Below are 27,130 nucleotides of genomic sequence, written 5' to 3' on the forward strand. Positions count from 1 at the left end.
TCAAAATGTAAGGATTTAAGAGTCAAAATACCAGAGAAACAGTAGAGGGGTGTGTTGTGGTGCTGGCGGTACCTTCCCAGTAACCCCAGTTCAGATTCCTGGCACCAGCCCGGAGCACCCCCAGGGATATCACTTCGGATCAAGAAGCCAGGGACAGCAAGGCTGGCCGGGCCCCCGCCAACCAACTAAAACTGCTTTTAAACTGTTAGCCGTCCAACAGGTGCGTGCAAACATACATACATACATGGGCACATGCACAGTGGCCTCGGGAGCCAATACCTTGGACAAGGGCATCAGGGTGGTACTCGGGCTCCTCCTCAGGGGGGCCCTGCAGGAAGTACAGCTGCTCGGGCAGCATGCTGGCGATCTTCTCCTTCCCCAGCATGTGGCTGCTCAGAAGCGGGCTGACGCTCCGCTTCACTTTCTCTCTCCTCTCGTGGGCCATGATTTTTTTGGTCCGAGCCTTGATGTTCTCCCAGCACTTCTTCAGCTGCTTGAAATCCCGCAGCGACACGCTGGGCTGGGAGTTGTACTCGTGGGCCAGGGCCTGCCAGGTACGTTGCTTGAGAGCGATAGTTCTGGCGTCACTTTTCTTACATTCCAGCACATACTTATACTTTTCGACTAAAGCAAGCAGGATGCTCTTTTCCAATTCCGAGAAGTATTTGGCAGGTTTTATAATTTCGTTGTTTTGCATTTTCTACTATGTTTTGTCCTGGCCGTTAGCTAGCCTGTAAGAGAAGTGTGAAACAGTATTTACTAACTCCAGCAACAATAGGCATCAGCAAATCACTTCAAAGCATCATCCTGACTTGATTCCTTTGCCTGGATTACAGTATATATATATATATATATATATATATATATATATATATATATATTTTTTTTTTTTTTCCCCCACTAATGTGAGGTTATATTTTTCAGAAAAACTTTTAGGAGTTTACTAGGAATAAAATTTTACTCCAAAGCAGATTTTCAAGTCAGATCCTCTGTTGTAGGACTTGGTCATCTGTGAATATCTGGTATGTAAGAGGAAAAAAAAGAAAAATAGAAAAGTTGAGTATCTGTGGGGAACTCTTAATTTGTTCATTGATTTCTGCTCAATGTCAGGAAACTTATAATTTCACAAATTTGTAGCTAGGCTGCTTCTGAGCTAAACAGCTTTCTCAACATTTTGTCACAAGAATAGCCACTGTGTAACCCCAACATAAATGATCACGTAAACATCAGCAAGATTTCAGAAACACCAAGGAAATCACCCACCTGGGCCGGAGAAATCAAGGAAATCACCCACAGGGGTTGAGGCTCATGCCTTACACATAGCCAGCCCTGGCTTGATCCCTGGCACCACCTATGTTCTCCCAAGAACTGTCAGGAGTGACCCTTGAGCAAAGAACTAGAAGTAGCGGACTCTGTGGAGTCCTACTCAGGAGTCCAAACTCTCTGCCCAAATACATACATAGGACAAATCAAAGTGTGGACTCCTAAGCAAATATTTTTATATCATTTCGGAGGTGCGAAGGCCTGGGTGTCCAGTGATTGAATTCCACACCTCTCTTTTCAAATGAAGGAACCAAGGGCTAGCAGTATCCCATGGATTGCCCAAGATTGCCAAAATGGTAACTTGAGAAGTTAGACTGTCCTTATAGTCTAGCATTATTCAGCTTTAACATACCAAACAATAACCATTTCACCCACGACCACTTAATAGTCTTTATCTACATAGGTTATTAATTTTTTATTATTCAAAATTTTTTAAATATTATTTTCCTCCACTTTCAACCTAAGGTTTATATACCTTTCTGTATTTTTCTTAGTAAAAATTATATACATTTAGTATACATTTTATTTGACATACATATACATATTGAAAGTGTTACTACAGACAAGTTAATGAACTATCTCCCTTGCAGTTATCTTTCTTTTTTTCAGTCATACTAGGCTGTACCCACACCTGACTGTAACTTCCAGGTCTGCGCTCAGGGATCACTCTGGGAAGCACTAGAGGAACCGCATGTGGCATTAGGGATCAGCTGGATCAGCTGCATGCAAGGCCCCCTCCAGTTCTCTTTGGGGGGGATGAGAGGGGAGCAAGAGCACTTGAAATCAAGTCTCAGCCCATTTCCAGTATCCAATATGACATTAACTAGGAATTATGTCTGTACATCTAGGTCTCCTGACTTTTCTATCCTACGCAACTGCAACTGGGGCCCTTTCTGCAACAACTCACCTTTCCTCTCTCTTCCTCCAGTGTCCTGTGACCACTGTTCCACTCTGCTTCAACACTTGCCACGAGTCAGCTATTTTTAGCATCATTTTATAACTATCCCTTGGATTTTCATCTGAGACATGATGCCAAAGGCAAACCTCCCTGCATACGGCTTTGCCCATGACCACAGAGTCACATTACCTTTAACATGTCTCAATCTCTCCATCTCGGATTCTGAGGTGCCTGCCATGTATGTACCTGGTACGTGGAGATCATGCTAGAATCACCCCTGGGATAATTCTGAGTCATACTCAGGACTCCCTTAGATCATCAGGCCATACTCCCTAGAGCCGAGCCTGCATTTCTCATACAAGAGGTGCTCAGTCAAATGTCTTATTTCACAGAGCCCACGTGTGTTTCGTAGCCTTAACTCTTCCTCTTAATCACTTCCTACAACGTTAATCTCTCAAATAGCAATACAGCGAATATTGCTTGCTCCCCTTTGTGGAGAAGGTCAGCATAGCCCAGCCCCAGAGGACTGATATTTCAGAATAACAAGCAAGCAAGCACCAAGGTACTGGTGATGAGTCCACTCAAACCAACCAACTGGTATCAAAATCAGGAACCTACTGAAAAAGATTTGCACATCAATGAGGGTGATGGACAGACCGAAGCAGATAACCTCAGTGTCAGCAGTAGAGAGACTAAGACACATGTTACACATGATGTGACTCTCGGGTCACTGGCAAAGCTCTTGTGGGGAAGCTTATCTTTGGGAATATGTCGCTGGCCAAGATGGTGCCAGGCTTGTGTCTCATTCATGCTGCTCTCTTTTTCCTACAATGACCCAATGCAGGCAGGCCCCTTCTTCAGCAAGGGCTCCAAACTAATTTTTCACCTTTATTGATACATCTAATTCCTATAACTCAATGCTGACCCAAATGACATGCATTAAAACAAGTCACCTGCAATATATCTATTTTGTGTTATATCTACCTTCCAAGATGTCTGCATCCTACTTTATTTGCATAGTTTTTATTATGAAACTATCAGTATCCTGAATATTCCTAAACTACACAGCCTCTAGTGTAGGTTCTGATCTAATACTATAGCCCAACTCTGTCTCAGGAGATTTTGACAAGTCTTCCTTCCTCTACATCCCTTTTCTAAGAATCATTACTGTAGGATTGAGAAATCTTTGGACTGGAGTGATAGCACAGTGGGTAGGGGGTTTGCCTTGCATGCGGCCAACTCGGGTTCGATTCCTTCATCCCTCTCGGAGAGTCTGGCAAGCTACTGAGAGTATCCCGCCCGCATGGCAGAGAGCTGGCAAGCTCCCCGTGGCATATTCAATATGCCAAAAACAGTAACAAGTCTCACAATGGAGACGTTACTGGTGCCCGCTCGAGCAAATTGATGAACAACAGGACGACAGTGCTACAGTGCTACAGACAGGACTGAGAAATCTTCACAAATTACAAAGAAACTATTGCCTATTCTATTCTAGGTAATGCTGTTATTTATGTACATATATATGTGTACATATCATATGCTTTTTCTTAATATATCCCTTTTTTCCTATCTTTATTTCGAGATAAATTACAAGAGGAATGATGCCACAAAAGATGGAAACGCTGAAGACTTATGTTATATCACCATCTGTCCTCCCGAAATGATGAACCAATTTACATTCCCACTAATAGCACAAGCATGTCTGTTTCCCCACTTCATTTACTCTTCCTGCTAACATTTTTTTTTTATTCTGTGCCAACTGGGGAGGTGAAAACATGTCAATTCATTTGTTTAATGATATATGAATTCCAGCGCCCAGACACATAAGTCACACTCTGAACAAAGTCCCTGAGATACTTGGTGGAACTGAAATTACAGGGAATTAATTCCAAGCAATTTAATCATTCTTCCTCACAATGGACGCAGTACCACTATCTGCCACCGGGTGGTGGTGGGCTCCTGGGGAGTCTAAATTCACAAAGGCGCCTCCCCTGAGTGTGGCGGGCTGAATCTCTAATTACTGCAAGAACGATAGCAGGTAACTTTCATGGAGAGGTACTGTGGGTCACACCCTATTCTATGTGCTCCATATGCACTAGATCATTTAATACTCCCCAAAACGGACCCTGAGAGCATCATTTATTACACTACAATATTTCCTGACTTTTTTTTAAAGTTAATAAAATACCAGAAGAAATCATACAACCGCTCTCAAAAGCAAATACTCAGAATTACCAACACCTGGGGACCATTAATAGCCTATTAACGAAACTGTTATTTAATCACTAGCTCAGTAAATCCGGAGCTACCAATTTACTTTGCTTAATTTTGTAGAACAGCAGGTCTCTCTGGGCCGCGCAGTTCCGTTCTGCGGGTCGGTAAAGGGATTCTGGTGTGAGTGTGTGCCCCAGGGGCCCCTGTGCATTCCTAACAGCCTTGGGAAGTAAGCTGCCTCTCCCCCAATCACCAACGACTGTTCCTCGGTCCCAAATAAAGAAAGTGAGGTCCCAGAACTAACCTGCCTGTGGCCCCACCGTCAGGAAGGGGCACAGCTGGGATCCAAACCCTGCTTGGCTTTCACTCTCCCACCAGACTTCACCAGTGACAGCCTCCAACGGCCCTGCTCAAAGTCAATCAGCGAGCCAACTGTCCTGGAAAGATCTGCGCCACCCCACTGGAGGGTTGGATCCTTTGTGTGTGGGGGGGAGGGGGACGGGAGGAAAGGAAGGGGGGTATGACCTCTGACTTCTGTCTCTCCAACCTAAAACTCAAACCTAGAACTCCTTTCCCCACTGAGTAACCACAGCTCTGGAATCACCTCTGCTCCCGTAGACCTGATTAGAATGCACGCCGGGAAAAGTGACCCAAGAAAGGACCTGGAACTTGAAAAGGGTTCTCGCTGCAGGGACAGCGGCCCTCTGCTGGAGCGCTTGGCAGCCCTAAGTAAGCCAATCCGTCCTGAAGTGAGCCATCTCCAGGTGCGGCTTATTAATAGACACTTCTCGGCTGGAAGACACGGCTTTAGAACCACTCGGCAGTGTCCGTAATTGGTTAGAGATGACACGATAACAAGCCTCCCCTGCTGCCATCAGCTTTTATTAGGGAGAGGCTGGCCAACCCTGTCTGTCCCCCTAGCCCTGCTCTCCTTTGTCCGTTGTTCTGCTAGACAGTGCTCTCCATTCTCAGGCATGGTGGGAGCCCCGGCAAGCAGTCAGGTGACCGTCACACACGGGGCCCTGAGCAAACATTTAATGAACGAATTCATTTTGATTTGCGCATACAACTGCCCGCCGTGTGCAGAGCGAGTATCCCTCCTAATAAAAAGTCAGTACACAGAAAACTGCACAGTACGAAGGGCCGAGTGAAAGAGCAAAAATCCAATGGGCATGGGTGTTGTTCCCCTGGGACTCCTCAGCAAAGACCCAGGGGGAAGGAAGCAGGGGGAAGAGTGTGGGTCTAATAAATACTCTCAAAGAATCCAGAGGAAACAGCACCATTTCTAAAACACTATCACTGGTTAAACCACCAGCAGATTGTAGTAGGTACATTTAGTGTACACTTAAAAAAAGGTATCTGTTATAAACTAAATATCTGTATCCTGCCTTCCCCCAAATATTCATATACTGAACCCATAATATCTAGGAGTTTGTCACTGGAAGCTGGGCCTCTAAAGAGGTAATGAAGAGTTGGAGAGATAGAACAGCAAGTAGAGCACTTACCTTGCAAGCGACGGAGCCAGGTTCGATCCCCAGTACCACATATGATACCCCAAGCCACGCCAGGAGTGAACCCTGAACAGAGAGCCAGAAGTAAGCCCTGAGCACCACTGGTTGTGGTCAAAAAAACAAAACAAAAGGAGTAATGAAGGTTAAATGAGGTCAGAGGGTGGAACCCTGGTTAAAGGGCACTGGTGCCCTTATAAGACAAGACAGCTGAGGGCTTGTTCCCCCTCCCCCATGACTCACAAAGAGATCCAGGGAGCCAGCTGCCACCTACAAGCCAAGAGGTCTTAATGACACCTGCTTCAATGGCACCTTAACCTTCAAAGTTCCTAGCTCAAAGAACTATGAGAATAAATCCCTGGTAAGCCACCTTGCTGGTAGCACAAAGACAGCCCAAGTTGATGAACACACCTTCCAAAGAATGTCGTACACCAGGGTCACGCCAAGTCCTACATTTGATCATAGCTGGAGAAACGTGCCAGATTTTACTTCTACTGCACTTTATGGAAAAGGAAATTCTCTGAAGTCAGTACTCAGAAGAGGGCCATGACAGAAGGTCTGCTGGGCTTAGTCCCTGGACAGAAGCCAGGGAAGGCATTAGTGAACTCAAACCACAGTGGAAAATGCTCTGAAAAGCGAAGCCGACATAGGAAACCTAGGCTCAAACCCCGACTTCAGAACTCATCCAGATACATCTCAATGTTATCCATTCAACTTCAGATGCTTCCTCTGGAAAATAGGAACTATTCCCCCCCCTCTGCCTTGTTTCCTTGTCGCAAACAGTCTGGCAAGCCAGAATAAAGCAACAGAGGGCTGAGAGATAGATATGTGGGCTGAAGACATTCTTTGCAAGCTGCGAGCCCTGGCACTGCCTGGCCCCCTCAATACTTCTAGGAGTGAACCCCGAAGCACAGTAGCCCCCTGAGCATTGCCAGGAATTATCCACCCCACCCCCCACACCAAAAAAAAGAAAAAGAAAAAGCGGCACTCTTCAATAAATGTTAGTGCTTTCCCCCATTTAGCTCTTATGTTACACACACACACACACACACACACACACAGAGTTCAACAAATACATCATGAGTTCCAGAGGCTTAGAATCCTACAATACTCGGGAGATGTGAAAAAAAAAAAAAGAAAAAGAAAAAAAAGCTGACCTATTGTCTGGAAGTAGAGGTGATGTGCAAGACGGTAAGAAGGAACTGCACCAGGGAACAGATGCTGCAGCGATTAAGGATGAAGTACTCAGAACCTTCCTAGGAGACAGGCTTTCCTTATGAACAACAGGGCATTTAAGCCAGATCTTTAGGAAAGCAGAGGCTTCACAGATCTGAAAGGGCAGAGCTGAAGGAGAGCATTGAGATAAATAATGAATAAGAAAGGACCTGAACTCTGGGTGGCAAATGATGTTAATGGAAAAGAGGGGCCACACCCCAGAGACTCATGAAACAGATGAGGAGGTTGGGTGTGTTTGCTCTAAAATGGGGCTCAGGAGGAAGCAGAGGCTGAGAGGAGACACCAAGATGAACAGAGCACCTCAGAGTTTCTTGGGGTTCGGTTTGGTTTGGAGTTTTTTTCATCCATATTTACAGGGCTTACTCCAGGTTCAGGATCACTCCTGGCAGGGCTTAGGGGACCGTATGAGGTGCATAGGACCAAACCTGGGTTGGCTCATGCAATGCAAGTGGGTCAGACCCACTTGTAGCACTGTAGCCCTGTCACTGTCATCCCACTGTTCATCAATTTGCTCTAGCAGGCACCAGTAATGTCTCCACTGTGAGACTTGTTGTTACTGTTTCTGGCATATCGAATATGCCACAGGGAGCTTGCCAGGCTCTGCCATACGGGTGTGATACTCTCGGTAACTTGCTGGGCTCTCTGAGAGGAACAGAGGAATCGAACCCGGGTCGGCTGCATTCAAGGCAAATGCCCTACCCGCTGTGCTATTGCTCCAGCCCACTCCTACTATCTCTATATTTCTAAAAGTTGAAGAGATCATCATCTACTAAAGACATAAAACCACACAGCACACTGCAGGGCAGGCTGGGGACAAAGCACTCGGCAAAGCACAGTGACAGAGATGTGTCCCAAAACAGTATTATAAGGTTGGAGGGAAAGAGAAGAGCCTTAATGCCTACCAGAATTCATTAAAATGGGAATTAACATTAGAACAGCATCAAGGCAGGGTCAAAGGCTGGATAGTTGGGGGTAAACTCTTGCATGTGGCTGACGCTGATTCAATCCCTGACACCGCATATCTGGGAGGGATCTCCAAGCAGAATCAAGAGTAATCCCTAGGCATTTGCATAATCCCTAGGTATTTGCATAATGCCCTAAACTGGGCATTATGCAAACCTCCTCACCTTAAAATATAGATACAGATATAAATATACAGATATATTTAATCTATCTAAAAGGCAGGGTCAAGACTTGATCAACACTCAAAGAAGAAGTGATAGGTGGGGAACCAGGGAGAGGGCTTAAAGTTGGAGTACATACCTTGCATGCAGAGGCTCAGGGCCACCAGATTTGAACCTGGCATTGTATGAGTCCCCACAAACCCACCCCAGAACCTCTAGACCCGAGCAGCCTTGCCTGGTTAGAAGACACAGACTTTTAGCATTGCTTGAGAGACAACTCCTCCCCCAAGCAAAATAGGAATCATGACTGGTAGGCGGGGTGAAGTCAACATAGCACCATCTCCTGGAGAGAAACCTACCAATATCTTATGGTTCCTATTCCAATCTCTTTCTCCCAACTCAGCACCCCCAAAGACAGCACCTGTCTTCTGCAACAACATAGATCCTAACATGTTAATACTAAAAAAGAGGTCAAGAAGTTAGTTTAAAGGGCTGCAACACATGCTTTGCATGTGTGAGACCCTAATTCAATCCCTGGCATCACATGATCCCCTGGTCACTACTGGAAGTAACCTCCATGCTATGAGCCAGGAGCAGTTCCTAGTGCTACTGGGATGACCCAGAAACCAAAAAACCAAAAACCAAAGTAAACTAAAGAGACCTCTGTCCAATATTCTCACTTCATGGATGAAGAAACGAAGGCTCAGGACAAAACAGGAGGCTGTGGGCATTCTAGGGACATGAGGCTTTGTGGTTTGTTTTACCCTCTTTTCCTACATCTCTTAAACCCTCTCAACACCGAGTTGCCCTATTGCAATCTACCCTTAAGCCTTCCCCCCTTTTCTGCAGACTTGAGGGCACTGCTTTCAACTCATATCAGTTACTCTGTACAAGGCAAGTCACCTTTCCTCCCTACACGTCAACTTCTCGTCTCTCAGTTATACCCTTAAAGTGGGCAATCTCGAGGGTCCTGCCAAGCACTGGCAGTCAGTAATGGGCAGTACAGCTGCTACAAAGGACGTTCCTGCAATCTATTCCCACAGTTCTCTGCCAAATGCGTATAGAAGGTATTTTCTGATTATTTATACAGTCAGAAATATGCATAGGAGGTATTTTCTGATTATTTATACAGTCAGCAGAGTCAAGCAAAGAGACCACTGCGACAGAATAAGCAGAATTTGCAGCCTCTCATATTCCCTTTTCTTGCCGTTTGCCACCCACTCCAGAAAGCCATGAAGCCTGGAAGTGTTTATCTAGATCTGTGCCTGAGTGACAATGTGAACAGAATCAATTCTGTGTTAAAGACAAGGGCGCCCACCTCCCATCCTGTCCCTTCACTCTCATGATTCTTTCTCCAAAGCAGATGAAGAAGAATCTTCAAGGCCGTGACTTTACTTCCCCTCCCAAGGCTTCCATCCGAAACCATCTTCCCACCCCCACCCAAATTCCCGGGAAAGTCTCTTCAATCAGTATTCTCCACAAAAAAGAAAAAGAAAGTGCTTTAAAATGCAGTAGGTTCACCGTGGAGTGGTCCCCCTCCAGTAGGCTTCCTGTGGGCTAAGGAAGTACTCCAACCTCTACTTGCCACCACTTCAGCAACCACCAATGGTCCTCCAGTCTCCAGGCCAGCAGGATCAAGGTTTGTCTCGTCTGGGGCCAGAGCAATAGTATAGAGGGTAGGACATTTGCCTTGCACATAACAGACCCACATTCGATCCCCAGGATCCTACACGTTCTCCTGAGCACCACCAGGAATAATTTCTGAGTGCAGAGCCAGGAGTTACCCCTGAGCATCATCGGGTGTGACCCTAAAAGCAAAAAAAAAAAAAAAAAAAACAACCCAACAAGTATGCAATGCTCAGAATTGCTCCATGCCAGTCTAGCATCACCCTCCAGGGTCTCCCTAGCAGATATGTGGGTCCCTCTGGCTCCCAATTACATTTCACTTGTATCTATTTTATATGCAGTAGATAGCACAGTGGGTAGGGCATTTGCCTTGCACGCGGCCAACCCGGGTTCGATTCCTTCGTCCCTCTCGGAGAGCCCGGCAAGCTACCGAGAGTATCCAGCCAGCCCGCACAGCAGAGCCTGGCAAGCTACGTGTGGCGTATTCAATATGCCAAAAACAGTAACAACAAGTCTCACAATGGAGACGTTACTAGTGCCCACTCGAGCAAATTGATGAACAACGAGATGACAGTGCTACAGTGCAGATGCTCAGTGTATGTGCAAAAGAAGGGGTGTCACAGAGAGCCTCTCTCTCCCCAACAGCCTCATCCTTTCCCGCAGCCCCACACAGAGAGAAATCCAAGTTCTCTCTGGATTTTCAATTATCTACCAGTCACCTCTAAGCCAGGTGTTGGCTTGAGTGCACTCTACAAATCTCAAGCTAAAACCAAACTAATCCCTTCTTCCAAACCTCTGATTTCTGATTATTTCAGCCACACAAACCCGGCCAGAGCAGAACCCTCAGCGTGCCCTCTCATCTACTCTTCCACAGAGCTTCCGGCGGGGCTGGGGACCGCCTTTCTAGTGAGCTTGGCACAGTCCTGTGCATAAAATCTGACAGATCCTTCAATTCCTAAGTGATACAGTCCAAGCTTTTCACCTGCCACTCGAGTTCTCTCTGGATCTGGCGCTGCTTCCATCCTCCCCTTGCTCCAACTCTCTACAGTTCCTGGCTACTCTTTAATGATCAGTCCAACTCACCTTCAAGCTCTTGAACCAGCTGCGCTCTCCTGCCTCTGCTCACTGGGCCTCCACTTGCTGGAATCCTTTCCCTCACCACGGGCTTATTTGCATCCCTCTACGGCCAACTCCTGTGCATTTTTTCGTGATGCTATCCTCAACTAACACCCAGGCTATTATGTTTACTGATAGATGTTTCCTTCTAAAATGTGTTTGAAGTTGTTTACAAATACTACAACTGGAGGCTGGAGCAATAGCACAGCGGGTAGGGCATTTGCCTAGCACGAGGCCAACCAGGGTTCGATTCCCAGCACCCCATATGGTCCCCTGAACACCGCCAGGAGTAGTTCCTGAGTGCATGAGCCAGGAGTGACCCCTGTGCATTGCCAGGTGTGACCCAAAAAGAAAAAAAAAAAAGAAACAAATACTACAACTGATTTTTGCATATACTACAACTAGTTTATTTTTTTTTGGGGGGGGGGAAGAGTCGGGGAACCACCCACACCTACTTAGCAGTGCTCAGGACATTGCTAAGTGATGTCCAGCTACTAATCTCCTGCTTGCAAACCAAGTGTTGCAGTTTTGTGAGCAACTTCCCCGGCCCTTTATTTGTTTATTTAGTATCAGGGTGGAAACAAAAGTATCAGGGCAAAGACATAAAGGTATGAAAGACATAAGCCAGGAAGTGGTGCAGCATCATAAAATCTCATGCTCATCCTGTCTGAGGGAGAGGGCGTGGGGGTTCTTTCCCCACTCGTTACTCTGAGGGCTCACTGCTGGCTGCCTATGACTATACTATAGTACTTCCTACTTTTTTTGGGTAATTTTCTCTGTCTCCGGCCCCCCTCTCTGTACTAGTAAATTCTTAATAATATCTTGGTGGCTAGCAGGAAAAATTTGCTTATAAACGGATGAATATGGAGAGTATCATGCTGAGTGAAATGAGTCAGAGGGAGAGGGACAGAGAGAGACTGATCACATTCATTTGTGGATATGAAAAAAACACAGCCTGAGACTAATACCTAAGGACAGTAGAAACAAGGGCCAGGAGGATGGCCCTGTGATTGGAAGCTTGCCACAAGTGGTAGGGGGAGCGAGGGCAGTTAGGACAGAGAAGGAACCACTATGACAATGATAGTTGGAAGTGATCACTCTGGACAAGAACCGAGTGCTGAAAGGAGGTAAAAAGATAAACATGATGACCTTTCATAGCTGTATTGAAACCATAATGCCCAAAAGGAAAGAGAGAGTGACAGCGACGGCAGGGGGAAAGCAGGCCCAGGAGTTCAAGTGGCAGGAAGGAGACTGGAAACATTGGTGGTGGGAAATGAACACTGAAGGAATGGTGTTGGGACACTGTATGACTAAAACCCAATCACGAAGGGATGGTGTTGAAACACTGTATGACTAAAACCCAATCAGGAAGGGACAGTGTTGGAACATTGTATGACTAAAAACCCAATCACTAACAATTTTGTAACTGTCTCTCGTGGTGATTCAATTTTTTTAAAATGATGTGTCAGTGGACTTTAAAAAAAAAAATGAAACAAATGGGTAAAAGTTTGGGAAAACAGGGGCTGGAGCAATAGCACAGCGGGTAGGGCGTTTGCCTTGCACGCGGCTGACCCGGGTTCGATTCCCAGCATCCCATATGGTCCCCTGAGCACCGCCAGGAGTAATTCCTGAGTGCAGAGCCAGGAGTAGCCCCTGTGCATCGCCAGGTGTGACCCCCAAAAAAAGGCAAAAAAAAAAAAGTTTGGGAAAACAAAACACAACAACAACAACAAAATTCTTGGTGAATGAATGTCACCAAGGACAGGGAAACCGTATGATGAGCTTATTGAGCCACTTACCAAACATCTAAGAAGACATTATTGATCCACACAGACGCACCTGGCTAAAAAATGTTAGAGCTAGGATTTTCTTTCTCTCTACGTCAATACGCTGTGCAGTACTCCCTTTATCACTGTATTCCAATAGTTCTTCTTTTACAAGTCTATCCCTTGCAGTAGGAGAAAGGGGATTCTCCTAAGCAGTGCTCAGGGAGGTCTGTGGGCCACCTTGACGCCCAACTGTGCAGGCCGAGTGTTTGGAGCTCAGACCCTGTAGGAAGATGCTCAAGTGATCCAGAGGTGCTGGGGGACATGATGATACTCAGTGGTGCTCTGCAGGGCTATATGGTACCAAGAAGTGAATTCAGGGCCACCCACACACAGCATGCATTCAATTTTGGGAACCATCTTTTAGGCCCGTGCAAACCTTCTGAAGGAACTAGACAGTACAGGGGTAAAGGCATTTAACTTGCATACCACTAACCCCAGTTCAATCCCTGGCAACATATACGGTCCCCCAAGCACCCCCAGAAGTGACCCCTAAGCAAAGAGCCAGGAATAAACTCTGAGCCCTGTGAGGCGTGGCCCTAATCTACCCTCCAAAATCCTTTTTGATAGCCATCCCTCTTTTAATAGTATCATTGATTCACAACAGCCCAAACATGGGATTAACCTAAATGCACTGCAAGAACATATTGACTACAGATATTTGTAATCAATGAAACACTATACTTTCTCATTAGAGAACGTGAAATCATGTCTGTTGGGACAAAAAGTATGACTCGGGGTGATTATGTTAAGTGACATGAGTAAGGAAGTAAAAGACAGTGATGAGATCATTTCACTCATATGCAAAATATGAGTAAAGCAAATGAACTGGCAAAAACCAACAAAACTGACTCGTAGACTCAATAAAAACCACCGTGGTTTGCAGAGAAAACAGTGGAGTGGGCTGGAAGGACAAGGGAGAGGATCTTTTACTGAAGTGTTATTTGATCATTCCATTAGCCATTTAGTGATAACAAGCAACGTAAAATAAATTATTTGGGGCCTGCTACAGGGGCAGGATTTAGGGGTGGATGGGAAAATGGAGAGAATGGTGGAGGGAAAGTGACAGTGGTGGTGGGGTTGGTGTTGGAATAGTATATGCCTGTAACAAATGTATCATGAGCAACTTTGTAAACCATGGCACTTAAATAAAGAATTTCAGGAACTATAGAAGGGTGTATGGCCTTTTAGGAGGTTCAAGCACCCAGCTCTCCACGTCCTGGGGTAATGTTGGGATGACCTGGGATCTCTCCACAGCATCCTTCCTTTCCTCTCCCCACCCTCCCCCAAAGCACCCCAAGTCTTTCTCTGCCCCCCCACAAACTCCCAAACCACTTCTCAAGCCCAAGTGGGGAACTCTGTTTTTGGAGGAATTGACAGTAATTTCCTTGGGAACACAACCATGTCACCCGACAGCTGAAACACACACCTCTGTCCCCGATACTGTCCGACCTGGTGTGAAATGTCCGACCCGAGGCTCCCTGCAGCCTCTCACTGCTGGCCTGACACTGCAGACACGTTTGCAGACACAAGTGCCAGGGCACCCAACACACAGACACACACACACACACACACACACACACACACACAGACACACACAGATGCTGAAGCGGCGCAGGGAGACTTAATCCTGCACTGTTCTCCTCCTCTCAAAAGGAATTATTAGTTATGTCATTTACAGCCGCCACCTCCCGGCGCCGGCGCGATTTAATTAGGTAACTCCTGCCAACTGCTTAGTACCTGGGGCCTGGTACACAGGAAGTGCTCGCTCCTGAGCTCGATCCTTTGCCTATATTATTTCGCACAATAGCACCTGGGAGTAGGTATTAACAGCACGCACCCCCCAGTCCCCACCCCCCAAGGCAGACACAGACACAGACATAGACACATAGACACACAGACACACACACACACACACACCCATTACAGCCTCAGCCGCCAAGACTCCGAGTACAGTCGCTTTCCCAAGGTCAGGCGGGCACGGCTGTGATGCTCGTCCTGGGCCTCCGGCGAGGGACCCGGCACGGGACACGAGACGGGCTTCCCGGAAACAAGTCGGGGAGAGCGCGGGGCAGCACAGCGCCGGGCAGACAGTGGGGGACCCAGGCCGGGGAGGGACGCGGCACCGCGGGTCACCTGGACGCCTGGGGCAGCGGCTCCCGCACCCCCGGGGGTCCCGCGCCCTTGGGGCTCCGGACGCCGCGGGCCGGCCCGGCTCGCCCGCGCCCCTCGGGCCTGCAGGGCAGCGGCGGCGGCGGCGGCGGCTCGGCCCGGAAGCCCGCCCGGCCCGCCCGCCCGCGCCCCGAGCGGGCCCCGTTTCCAGCCCGGCCGCCGCGGCCCCGCGGGGCCAGGAAGCCTCCTACCTGCAGCGGCCGCGCGGCAGCCGCGGAGACCGGGGAGGAGCCGCCGCGGCGCGGGCGCGGGCGCGGACGGCCGGGCCGGGGAGCGTCTCGCAGTCGGGGCGGCCGGGCGGGCCGCGGGCTCCGGAGCGCCGGGCGCGGCGGCGGCGGCGGCGGCGGCGGCGGCGGTGGCAGCGCGCCCCCGGCCGGCCAGGCCCAGCCGCGCGCGCGGCGGCCACAAAGCCCGGGAGCCGCCGCCCCCTCGCGGGCCCAGGGCGCGGGGGAAGGCGGGAGGAGAGCGGCCCCCGCGGGGTCCCCACCTCCCTTCCTCCCTCCCTCCCGCAGCCCGGGCTCCCGTCCGCCTCCCTCCGCACCCCTCGTCCGCGGCGCGCGCGTCCCGCTGCAGTTAGGGTGCGGTGGGGGTGGGGGTGGGGGGTCCCTTTCTTTCCCCACCTTGGCGGAATCGCTCCCGAAGGACCTGCCACGCTGGGCTGGGTTTCCATGAACACCAACAAAAGGACGCATTGGTCACGGGCGCGGGGAGGCCGGCGGCTCGGGAGTGGGCGCGGGCCGCGGCCCCGGGGGGACAGCGCGCCCCTTCCTTCGGGGGCTCCGGGTCACTCGCACGCCCGGGCCTCCGCCGCGGGGGCTCAGCGCCGAGCTGTGCAGGGCGGGGGGTTGCTGCTTCCATTGGCCGCCGCGCGTGTCTCCGCCCAGGTTGTGCGCTCCGAGGGCGGGCGCTGGGCCCACCTGGCCCGGCCCCGAGCCCAGCCAATGAATGCACAACGCTGCCACTGAGGCACGGGGCTCCTGTTCGGGGACACCCCCCCCCGCCACTCCCAAGGCGGGCGGCTTCGGTATTTTCTTTTGCGCTCTCTTCCTTGGGATGATGGGCCCTGCTCTGCCCAAAAGGGCCGAGAGGGCTCCTGAACTTTTTCTTTGTGCTTCGGGGTGGCGCTGAAATGAATCTTAACAGAAAATGAAACACGGTTGGAACACACTCGATTGAAAAAGGACATGGGAGGGAACGTGATGTGGGTTTTCGCTCTGTGCACTATTATCAAGCAACATTATAAGTCGGACTGTTGCAGGCAGAGAGAGCGAGGGGGCCCCTGGTACTGTATGTACATCACCAAAAACACTGTCTAGAATCAAACCAGCACAGAGGCATGAAGGTCTTTGAGACAAAGACGCATGTGAGGGGCCTGGGAAACTTGAGAAGCGAAATTCCAGTCCCCGAGCTTACTCCTCCACCGCTGAACCAAAGGCAGAGCTAAGAATATCAAAGAACACTGAATTGGGGTAAAGGGGGCAGTTTGGGAAAACTGTTTTTAAACTAACTCGGCAACAATAAAAGGGCTCATCTCCGCCTTGAGGTGGGGACTTTCTTCCCTTTTTTGGTTTTGTTTGTAGGCTACTCCCGGTGATGCTCAGGGGTTACTCCTGGCTCTGTGCTCCTGGTGGTGCTCTGGGGACCTTATGGAATTCCAGGGATTGAACCCCCAAAGGTTGCAGGCGTGCAAGCAAGCACTCTACCCATTGTACTAGTGCTTGGGTGCCAAATGAAAACTTTTTGGGGGGTGCTGTTTTGGCATTCTGTAAAGTGGCAGGCATCTCTGCCTCTGAAGTGTACTTTATGGCGCCTGTTCTCTATCTTGGAATTCATTGCATCTCTGCTTGGTATGTGTGCTTTGCTTCTTCCCTCTTGAAGATGTTCATGTTCTCTCTGTTAACGTATCACCTTCTCTCTCTTCACATTTCTCTAAACAACATTTCTTTGTTTTGTTTTGTTTTGTTTTAGCTTTATGGGTCACACCTGGCAATGCAGAGGGGTTAGTTCTGCACTCAGAAATCACCCCTGGAGGTGCTCAGAGGACCATATGGGATGCTGGGAATCGAACCCGGGTCAGCAGCGTGCAAGGCAAATGCCCTACCCGCTGTACTATTGCTCCAGCCCCCTAAGCAACATTTCTTTAAATAAACTTATCTGCCTTCACTATTTTTCCCTGAGATTCTTCTCTGTGAGGGAAGGCAACAGATCTGGGGGGAGGGGGTGAAAACTGGCAAGAGTTTAGGACTGACTTACCTTTCCTGCAGAGTGCAAGACCTCACTTCAGCCTGGGATCTGGGCACCCCCAGAAATTGGGCGATGGGGACAATTTCCAATGCCGGGCAAAACAAGTGTGACCCAGATGTGGTTTGATGACCACCTACGGACTGGTGGACTGTGAGGTCTGTACCACGCGGGGGCTCATTGCAGACCGTCATCAGTTCTAAACCATATCAGGAACTTGCCCTGGTGACCAAGGGGGATCAGAGAGAAGCAGTAGACTCACTTCTTGAGGCTGCCTCCACTCTCCACTCCACTTCACATTAGTCACCCAGGGAACCCTACTTCTCGTGGGAGTTAGTTACCTCTCCCACCCTCCAGAGTATAATGTAAAATGAACCAACAATGTGTAGCCTACATTATTTTTGTTTTGGTTTGGTTTTTGCTTTGGGTCACATCTAGCAATGCTCAGAGGTTAGTACTGGCAAATTACTCCAGGCAGTGCTCAGGGAACCATATGGAATACAAGGATGGAACCCGGGTCTACAGCGTGCAAGGCAAATGCCCTACCAGCTGGACTATCGCTCCTGCCCTGTTGAGTCTACATTATTTTCACCACTAAAAATTTTGTCCTTTATTATGCAATTGCTCCCTTTTGTTGAACTTACCCACAACTCTATTTCACATTTTTGCAGGATGGCATAGGGCTTGGGCTCCACCTCATGGTGTTGGAGCTCTTCCAGGCTTTGTGTTGTGGGTGGCTCCTGGTTCTGCTTAGAGGGTGATGTGTTACCCAGTCTTCAGCATGTAAAACATCTGCTCAAACACTAGAACTATTGTTCTGTCACTCTATAGTAAGCCATGCAGGGGCACCTGTCATGTTTACGCTCTTGATCCACCATACCTCTACTCATTCTGAATACTTGCACCACTCTGAATGAAACCTGTACTTATTAAGAACTCATTCATGTTCTCTCCTGCCCCCAAATCCTGACAACCATGCACCTGTCCTATGGATTTATTGTCCTATGGATTTGCCTATTCTGAAAATTTAATATAAATGGAATATTTTATTATAATATGCAGCTTTTTGTCGGGCTGAAGTGATAGCACAGTGGGTGGGGCATTTGCCTTGTACACGGCCAACCCGGGTTCAATTCCTCCGTCCCTCTCGGAGTGCCTCTCTCGGGTGAAAAGTATCTCACCCACACAACAGAGCCTGGTAAGCTACCCGTGGCATATTTGATATGCCAAAAACAGTAACAACAAGTCTCATAATGGAGACATTAGTGGTGCCCGCTGGAGCAAATCAATGAGCAAGGGATGATAGTGACAGTGACAGCTTTTTGTCGGGTCAACATATGGAATGATTTATTATAATACCTAGACTTTTATGTCTGGCTTCTTTCATTTTTCAAGGTTCATCTATAGGTAATATGCATTATATTAGTACTTCATACCTTTATAAGACTGAAAACATTCCATTATATGTATATGTCACAATTTCTTTATCCACACACCCATTTGTGGATATTTGGATTATTTCCATCCTTTGACTATTATGAATAGTGCTATTCTGAATGTGTGTCCAAATGTGTTTGTCAGAGTACTCTTTGGGGCATGTATACTTAAGAGTGAATTACTATGTCATATGGTAATTCTGTGTTTAACTTTTGAGGCACTGCCAAAAACTTTTCCATAGTGACTGCATGAATGATTTTACATTCTTACAACCAATAATGTATAATAAATCCAAATCCCTTGCGACTACACTAACACTAGTTCTTTTCCTTTATTTTTTTCAAATGAATTCTTGAATATTTTTGAGGCTGTTACCTATCAGCTCCCACCACCCATACCCTACACTCAGAGGCTGAGCCAGGTTGTCTGACCACAAAAATTCACTCTTATATAGACAGAAGATCAGACATACCAATGACATACCAGTAAAAATAGAGGTCCTCACTTTAACTATTAGTGTTCTGTTTTATTATAGTAACAATAATTTGTCTGGTATTCATTCAGGCAGCTTTGAAGTTGTCCAGAGAACCTGGTAACCAAGATTATCCCTAGGAATTTACCATTAGTCAACAAAGATTTTGACAAACAGCTCAGGAACCCAAGGCGGGACAGACCATTTCCACTTAGAATTTTCCGTTAAAAACCCATCCTTCCTCCCTTCCTTCCCTCCCTCCCTTTTTCCCTCCCTTCTTCCTTTCCTTCCTTCCCTCCCTCCTTCCCTCCCTCCTTCTCTCCCTCCCTCCCTCCCTCCCTTCTTTCCTTCCTTCCTTCCTTCCTTCCTTCCTTCCTTCCTTCCTTCCTTCCTTCCTTCCTTCCTTCCTTCCTTCCTTCCCTCCCTCCTTCCTATCCTTCCTTTCCATTCTTCCTTTTCTTTCGGCTTTAGGGCCATACTAACTAATCTGGTGCCTCCTTAGCTACACCTGGTGTTGTTCCCTCGTGGGCGGAGAGTTTCAGGGATGAAACTCCGTGGGTTTCATGCCTTTGAGTCATATTCCAGGCCATAAGATTTTCTTCTCAAATGAGGATATAATCAAAGGAAAGCTGTTGCAGTATGAAATAAGAAAAATACACTCAGAAGATTTGGTTGCTAGGTGATACAGTGTAGGAAAAGCACTGGATTTGACAGAATGACCAGGATCTGGATTCTGACCTTTCTCCTTATATCTTAGTGGACTAAGTTAATCTTCTTGATTCTCAGTTTTCTCACATCGGAGGTTGGAATAATGGTACTTACTGGCAAGGTAAAAATAAAAGCTTCTAATGTAGACTTAGAAAAAACAATCAGATCATCATTATAATTGTTGACAGTATAGATCTAACATAATGACAAGTGGCATGAACTTGCAGAAATATGGACACTTGTATTTAATTATGTGTTTCCTCCACAAATCTAGACAGTAGACTGCCTCTAAAATTAGTATGACAGGCTGTGTACTGAGACTTATAATGAGCTTGCTGAACTCAAAGCTCTCTCCTTGTTCCCTTGTCTTAGCTCTCTCTGTTCCTTGCTCATAACAAGCCTCTTCCCTGACTGAGTTTCATCCGGGAAGTGGAATAACAATACCTTCCCAAACCTTCCCAAGATTCAGTAAGATACTGTGTTTGTAAATTGTGTGAACTTAAAAACCAAAATAGGGCCAGGGAAGAAATAGAGAGATTAAGGCACTTGCTTAGCATGTTGCTGAACTGGGTTTAATTGAACATAATACATATGGTCCGCTGAGCACAGCCAGGAGTATTCCTTAGGCAAAGACCAGGAGTAAGCCCTGAGCATCACTAGGTGTGGTCCAACTCCCAACTCCAAAAAAAACCTTTTTAAATAAAGATAGCCTGAACTTTAGAATAGGAATCATGATTGAGGTCCATAGTTAGGAGGGCAGATCTAAGATTTAGACCACTTGTTTGGGGGCTTTAGCTGACAAGGATTATCAGCAAAAAAATATGAAGCTTGGAGTTATGGAACAGTCAACAGTTTCATTTCTTTCTTTCTTTATTGTTTTTATTTTTTATTATAGCTTAGGTAATATTATTCCAATAATATTAAAGTTTATAGTATTGATGTAAAAAGTTACTGTACCTCCCTACCACCAAATCTCCATAAACAGGATGTTACTGTTCTGTGTGTCACTGGTAAGAAGAAATCTGTGTGTGCATGCGTGTGTGTGTGTGTGTGTGTGTGTGTGTGTGTGTGTGTGTGTAATTTCACAGTCACTGATGAGGCATTGGATCAAGTTGCTAAGTCAGCCAGCTTGCTTTTCACCTAGAAATTTCCACATAGCAGCTTAGAGGCAAGATGACTCAAAATAGGCACTACAAGTACTTAGCAAGTTATACAGGGTTATACAGGGTATAGTCCATGTTCGTTATTTTGTAGTGAATGATAAAGCCATTATGACTTCACTGTGGGAGTTAACAGAAGTATAAGATCTACAGTGTCTAGTAAAAAGCAAGTCATAGTGAATTCATCTGTATGACTTGTCCTTTCTCCAAATGTATGAGGGACTCCTTAGAAATCTATCCACATGATGGAAAAAGGAGATGCATTTCATTTCCACAGCTGGTGAAGAAGAATTCTGAATGTGATCATATTTTTGTTTGAATACAGCCTCACAAAGTGGGGTTTTGTTTTGGTTTTTGGTGGGGAGAGTAAGAGAGGAAAAGGATCTTGGGTCACTCCCAGCAGTGCTCAGTGGCTATTCCTGGCTCTGTGCTCACAAGTAACCTTTGGCAGTGGTCAGGGGACCATGTGTGATGCTGGAAATTCAAACCAGGGACCACACAGGGTTTCTGCCAGTGTGGCTGCATGCAAGGCAAGCAAACACCTTACTTACTGCACTATGTCTCTATCCTCCACCAATTGTTCTTAATACAAGAGTTGGTTTATACAGACATTTTCTTTTCCTTTCTTTCTTTCTTTCTTTCTTTCTTTCTTTCTTTCTTTCTTTCTTTCTTTCTTTCTTTCTTTCTTTCTTTCTTTATTTTTTTGCTAGTGGGTTACTCCTGATTCTGCACTCAGGAATTACTCCTGGCAGTGCTTGGGAGACCATATGGAATGCCGGGGATCAAACCCAGGTTGTCCTCGTGCAAGGCAAATGCCCTACCCGCAGTACTATCACTCTGGCCTCCTACAGATATTTTCTTAAGGAAGGAAAATGGATGGATATCCAACATGAATGTTTGAGAATTCTGAGAAGTGTGTAGTGCTCTTTATAAATTAATACCTTGGGTTCAGTTTATCCATCTATGTGCAAAGATTTTTAGCTGGCCATATCCTAAAGTCTCATTATGCATGTATACTAAAGTTTATTTTCATCAGATTTCTTTGGTTCAGGAACAAAAAGTCACTTAAGCTGGTCAATCTGGGGGCTGGAGCGATAGCACAGCGGGTAGGGCGTTTGCCTTGCACGCGGCCGACCCGGGTTCTAATCCCAGCATCCCATATGGTCCCCTGAGCACCGCCAGGGGTAATTCCTGAGTGAAGAGCCAGGAGTAACCCCTGTGCATCACCAGGTGTGACCAAAAAAAAGAAGTTGGTCAATCTGGGATGGACAGAAAACTTAATAGACTGGAGCCTGTGCTTTTGCATGCAAGAGACCTGAGTTCAATCCTCGGCACCAAATGCTCCCATGAGTACCAAGTAGAGAATAGCCTCTGAGGACTTCTGGATATGGCCCTCAGACCAGAAAACAAAATTTAAAAAAAAAGGAGAAGATATTTTTAAATTTTAGTGACTTGGAATACAGGACTGCAAGTTGAGAAAAACCTCAAAGCAACTTAAACTCAAATTTTTTTTTGGGGGGGTGGGATGGAGGTAAGGTAGTCTGGCCCATATCTGGGAGTTTTTAGGGCTTACTCCTGACTTTGTGCTCTGGGATGACTCCTGGTGATGCTCAGAAAACCATATATGGTGCCACGGATCAATATGTGGTTGGTAACATGAAAAGCAAGTGCTTAGTCCCTGTACTATCTCTCTGGTCCCTAACATCTAACTTTTAATTTCTCCACTGAGGTGTTTCTATTTCTCTGCCTCTGCCTCTCTGACTTTCTTGTTTCTTAGTCTCCTCTCCTTAACTTGTTATACCTTTGTCTCTCTAAGTGCTCCACGGCCCCATTGTCTCTCCCTCCGAACCTGCTTCCTCTGCTTAATCACCTGTACTTGGCCATCATAGATGCCTGAGCCCAGGCCTTGGCTCTGTTCATATCTACCCACACACACACAACATGTGACTGGCCCAACTCATCATTTCAAGACCAGACTCATCTGGCAGCTTTTTTTGAACTGACTGCTGTTGATCTAGAAGCCCACTTCTGAGTCAACTGGCCATGATAGCGTGGAAGGAAGGTATCACCCGGTACAAATATAGCATAGCAAGGACTGTGACTGGCAATAGGCACCAGAAATTAGCACAAGTAGGTAGAGGCACTGAAATAATTTGATTAACATGGGAATATTTTCTATATCTAAAAAGGCACATGAATGCATATTTACTCTGAACTGTTAGGATGAGAAGCACAAAATGAATTTGTAATCCACTCTCTGATAATAGAGGCAGTCTGGGAGATGTAGTCCACACGCTGAAATACTAGAACTTTTTTCCTTTGCCACACTGGGCAACACTCAGAGATTACTTTTGGCCTTGCACTCAGGAATTACTCCTAGTGGTGCTGGAGGCCCATATGGAATGCTGAGATTGAATCTGGTTGGCTGCATACAAGGCAAGAGTCCTACCTGCTGTACTTTCTCTCCAGCCTGAAAATACCAGAACTGCTGAAGTCCTTTGATAGCTAATGCTGCTACTAGGCCACGATTTTTGAAACTGAGGCTTTCCTAAAACAAAGCAAAACCAACAACAAACAAAACCTTAGTCACTATAAAATTGTGGCCTTATAAGGCATAACACCTGCATCACAGATTTGGTTGGTTTTTCATTTTGTTTTGGGGCCACACCTGGTGTTCTTAGGTCTTGCTCCTGACTCTGCACTCAGGGATCATTCCTAATGGGATCAGCGTACTTTATGGAGTACTGGGGATCAAACCTAAGATGACCACTTGCAAGGCAAATGCCCTACCCACTGTACTATCACTCCGGCTCCTGTATCACAGATTCGTAGCAAATGCGTTTATAAGTGTGAGTGACAGATGTGATTGTGACTACTCATGGAGCTATCTGCATGGGCTTGCTTTTGCCTCCTGTGTAGGTTGTAAATGCCAGGATTGGGGCAGAGAGACAGCACAGAGGTCAGAAGCATATGCTTCGTAGGCGTGGAACCCAGGTTTGATGCCAAGCACTGCATGCTCCCCACCCCCAACCTTGCTGGGGATGACGCTGGAGATCCCTGAGCATAACTGGATGGCCTTCGTGGTCCCCTGTACCCAGAGTCTTAGCATGGCTGCACTCTCAGGCTCTAGCATTGGGTCCCATTCACAGGGCATTGCTGGAAGTGTTCCCTATACTAGCACCCATCCTCCAGCATCATGTCGGTGGTAAAAACAATAAAAATAAGCCATCTAGAGGCAGTGTAAGGCTGTGGTAATTTCCACACAGGCACTTGAAATTAGTATAGGTCTAGACCTGCTCTGCCAAGTAGGTAGAAATGTTGCGAAAGAAGCTTGGTCTCTGAATAAATGAAGCATTGGGTTCAGATCCAATAGCCACTGCTGTTACTCTCTTCCTTTTACTACCAAAGTTCCCACAGAGCAATTGCACTACCAGGTGTGGCAACTAGAAGAGTATTGGCTTGTGGTGGCAAAGAGGCATGTTCACTGCAGGTTTAATAATGAGGAGGAAAGAAAGGCAGGGGCTGGGAGAGAGCTCAGAGAGGGGGAGTGCACCCCTGGCATGTGTGAGGGCCCACTTTTGATCCTGGACTTCTAGTTAGGAGCTATTACGGCGGCCCCCAAGTATCTTTAGGGTGTGGACCTAGTGAAACCGACACCACTGGGACCAACCACCTAAACTTCAGGCCCTGCAGTTTCTTGGAGTATCTCCAGAAATGGTTCCCCAGTTTGGGATCTCTGCTGGGAAGGCCCCCAAAGCACAAACCAAAAAAGCAGAGGGAGGGAGGGAAAGAAAGAAGAAAGGAGGAGGAGAAAGACAAAGGAGGGAGAAGGAAGAGGAAAAGAGAAGGAACTATGGCTTTTTGTTTGTTTTGTTTTTGTTTAGGAGGGCCACAGCGGGAAGGCACTCAGGGCTTCCTCCTAGCTCGATGCTCAGAAGTCACTCCTGGTGGGGCTTTTGGCATTAGCAGCCCAAACCCAGGAGGCAAAGGTGGTTTGAGCAGAAGAACAGTGGTACCTTGACACTCTCTGTCCCCTGCTTCTCCCACTGACATCATTTCATGAGCCACTTGTGTTATTTGGGGAGCCACTCAGGACACACTGACATCAATGCCATTTTCCATCACATCTTTTTTGAGGATACAGACTATCAACATAGCAGCCATAGAGATGGTTTAATGGGCCAGAGCACATGCTTTGCATGTAGGAGGTCTGGGTTCAATCTCCATTTACATCACTGGGTGTGCACTCTACCCCCCCAAAAAAACAAAACCCTCTGGTAATTGACATCGTTGATCATTGTGGATGTTATCATTGTTCACCTAGCTCTCAGACAGGTGACCCACTAATCCACTATGAATTTTTTGTTAATCTGCTATGAACTTTTCCCCATTCCATATTCTACTCCAGAGGTTCCCCAACTTATTTGTGGCCTACCACCCTCTTTTGAGGAAAAAAAAGAATCACTTCATAGTCCCAGAAGTCTAACTTCTTAAACCAATAAACAGAAAGTGCTTCCAACTTTACACTAAGGCTACTACTGCTGCCCAGAGATCATTCCAGTGTCCCTCAGAGGGACCCTATTGGCCACTTTGTGAAACACTACTCTTACGAAGGAAGGAAAATAGAGTCTACACACTCAGGGAATGGGAGTTTATACCTGCCCCCTGGGTGGAGTAGCTTCATAAATTATTTAGAATTCCTCTGAAAAGCACATTTGATTATTTTTCCTTTTATTTATTCAATTGTTATTATATACATAAAATATATATATATTGCTTTTTGGGTCACACCCGGCAATGCACAGAGATTCCTCCTGGCTCTGCACTCAGGAATTACACTTGGTGGTGCTCAGGGGACCATATGGGATGCTGGGAATCAAACCCGGGTCGGCCGCGTGCAAGGCAAATGCCCTACCCGCTGTGCTATTGCTCCAGCCCCTATTCAATAATTTATTTATATCAACATGGACTTGTAGTTCTTGAGCTTATACTTTAGATTATACTTTAATACTAATTTATATGTGTTATTGCTCACTTTGTTTCAGTGTAGCTATTGTGATCTATTTCAATTGGCATCTATGTCTCTCTCTCACACACACACACACATACACACACGTGCATATTTGCTCTTCCTTGCTTTCTGGCATTACAAAACACTCATCTTGTTTATTTTCTATCCTGATTTTGAAATGACATATTTATCCAAGGAAACTTATTTCCTTTGGTTAGAGAATGGTATGAAGTCTAAGATCTGCAAAAGCAAACTTTAGTTAAGTTTGTGCACAATTTTAGTTAGTGTGTGCTATTACTGTTTTGCTTTTTTTGTATCTTTGTATCTTAGGAGGGTGGAGCGGTAGCATTTGCCTTGCATGCGGCTGACCCAGGTTAGATTCCTTCGCCCCTCTCAGAGAGCCCAGCAAGCTACTGAGAGTATCTCACCCACACGGCAGAGCCTGGCAAGCTACCCGTGCCAAAAACAGTAACAAACAAGTGTCACGAAGGAGACATTACTGGTGCCCACTCGGGCAAATCGATGAGCAATGGGATGACAGTGACAGCGTATCTTAGAATAAAGGAAGTATTTTCTTTGCTTGCAATATAAACAATCACTACTTATTATTTTAGCCCTTGTATACTATTCTTTTACATGTTTTTTTAGTCTTGGACAATGCCAAGAACTGAAGTTGGGGCCTCCACCGACAAGGCAAGTGCTCTACCACTGAGCCACATCCCCAGCCTTGTGTGTATCTTCCAAGTCCCGGGTGTGGGACCTCAGGTGCAGTTTAGCAGCTGTCTGGTGGGACTGGTAGGATGCCAGTGTCCACACGGTGGCTGCTGGCATGCTCCTGATTCCGGTTCCATCCTTGGCACCCCAATGCCAGGAGTGGTTCTTGAGAACCAAGCCTGAGCACAGCCATGTGCACAACCCAAACAAGCAAAAAAAAAAAAAAGGTCATCTATACTCTGTAGTTCAGCATCATCTTCAGAATTCTGAGAAATGTTAGGTACATTTTTGGATGGAACTGCTTCCAGAAAGAGCTCAGGGGACTTGGTGATTGAGGGAGATAG

General features: G+C 46.8%; 1 protein-coding gene across 4 annotated transcripts in view; it reads right to left on the reverse strand.

The window, feature by feature from the left end:
* The window catches only part of MSANTD3 (Myb/SANT DNA binding domain containing 3), a 34,820-nt gene extending 18,808 nt beyond the window's left edge, over positions 1-16,012 (reverse strand). Inside the window, exons 1-3 of one of the 4 annotated variants that reach the window (XM_055123574.1) lie at positions 15,664-16,012; positions 5,941-6,012; positions 280-731 (exon numbers count right to left, since the gene is read on the reverse strand). In XM_055123574.1, the coding sequence (XP_054979549.1) occupies positions 280-697 (418 nt within the window). In that variant the 5' untranslated portion in view covers positions 698-731; positions 5,941-6,012; positions 15,664-16,012. Of the gene's footprint in view, positions 1-279; positions 732-5,940; positions 6,013-15,234; positions 15,375-15,663 lie in introns of those variants that run through there. The other 3 variants (XM_055123575.1, XM_055123572.1, XM_055123573.1) reach the window with 3 other exon arrangements.
* Between the last annotated feature and the right edge of the window lie 11,118 nt (positions 16,013-27,130).

The sequence above is a fragment of the Sorex araneus genome, chromosome 1 (assembly GCF_027595985.1).
Source record: "Sorex araneus isolate mSorAra2 chromosome 1, mSorAra2.pri, whole genome shotgun sequence".
Classification (NCBI taxonomy): domain Eukaryota; kingdom Metazoa; phylum Chordata; class Mammalia; order Eulipotyphla; family Soricidae; genus Sorex; species Sorex araneus.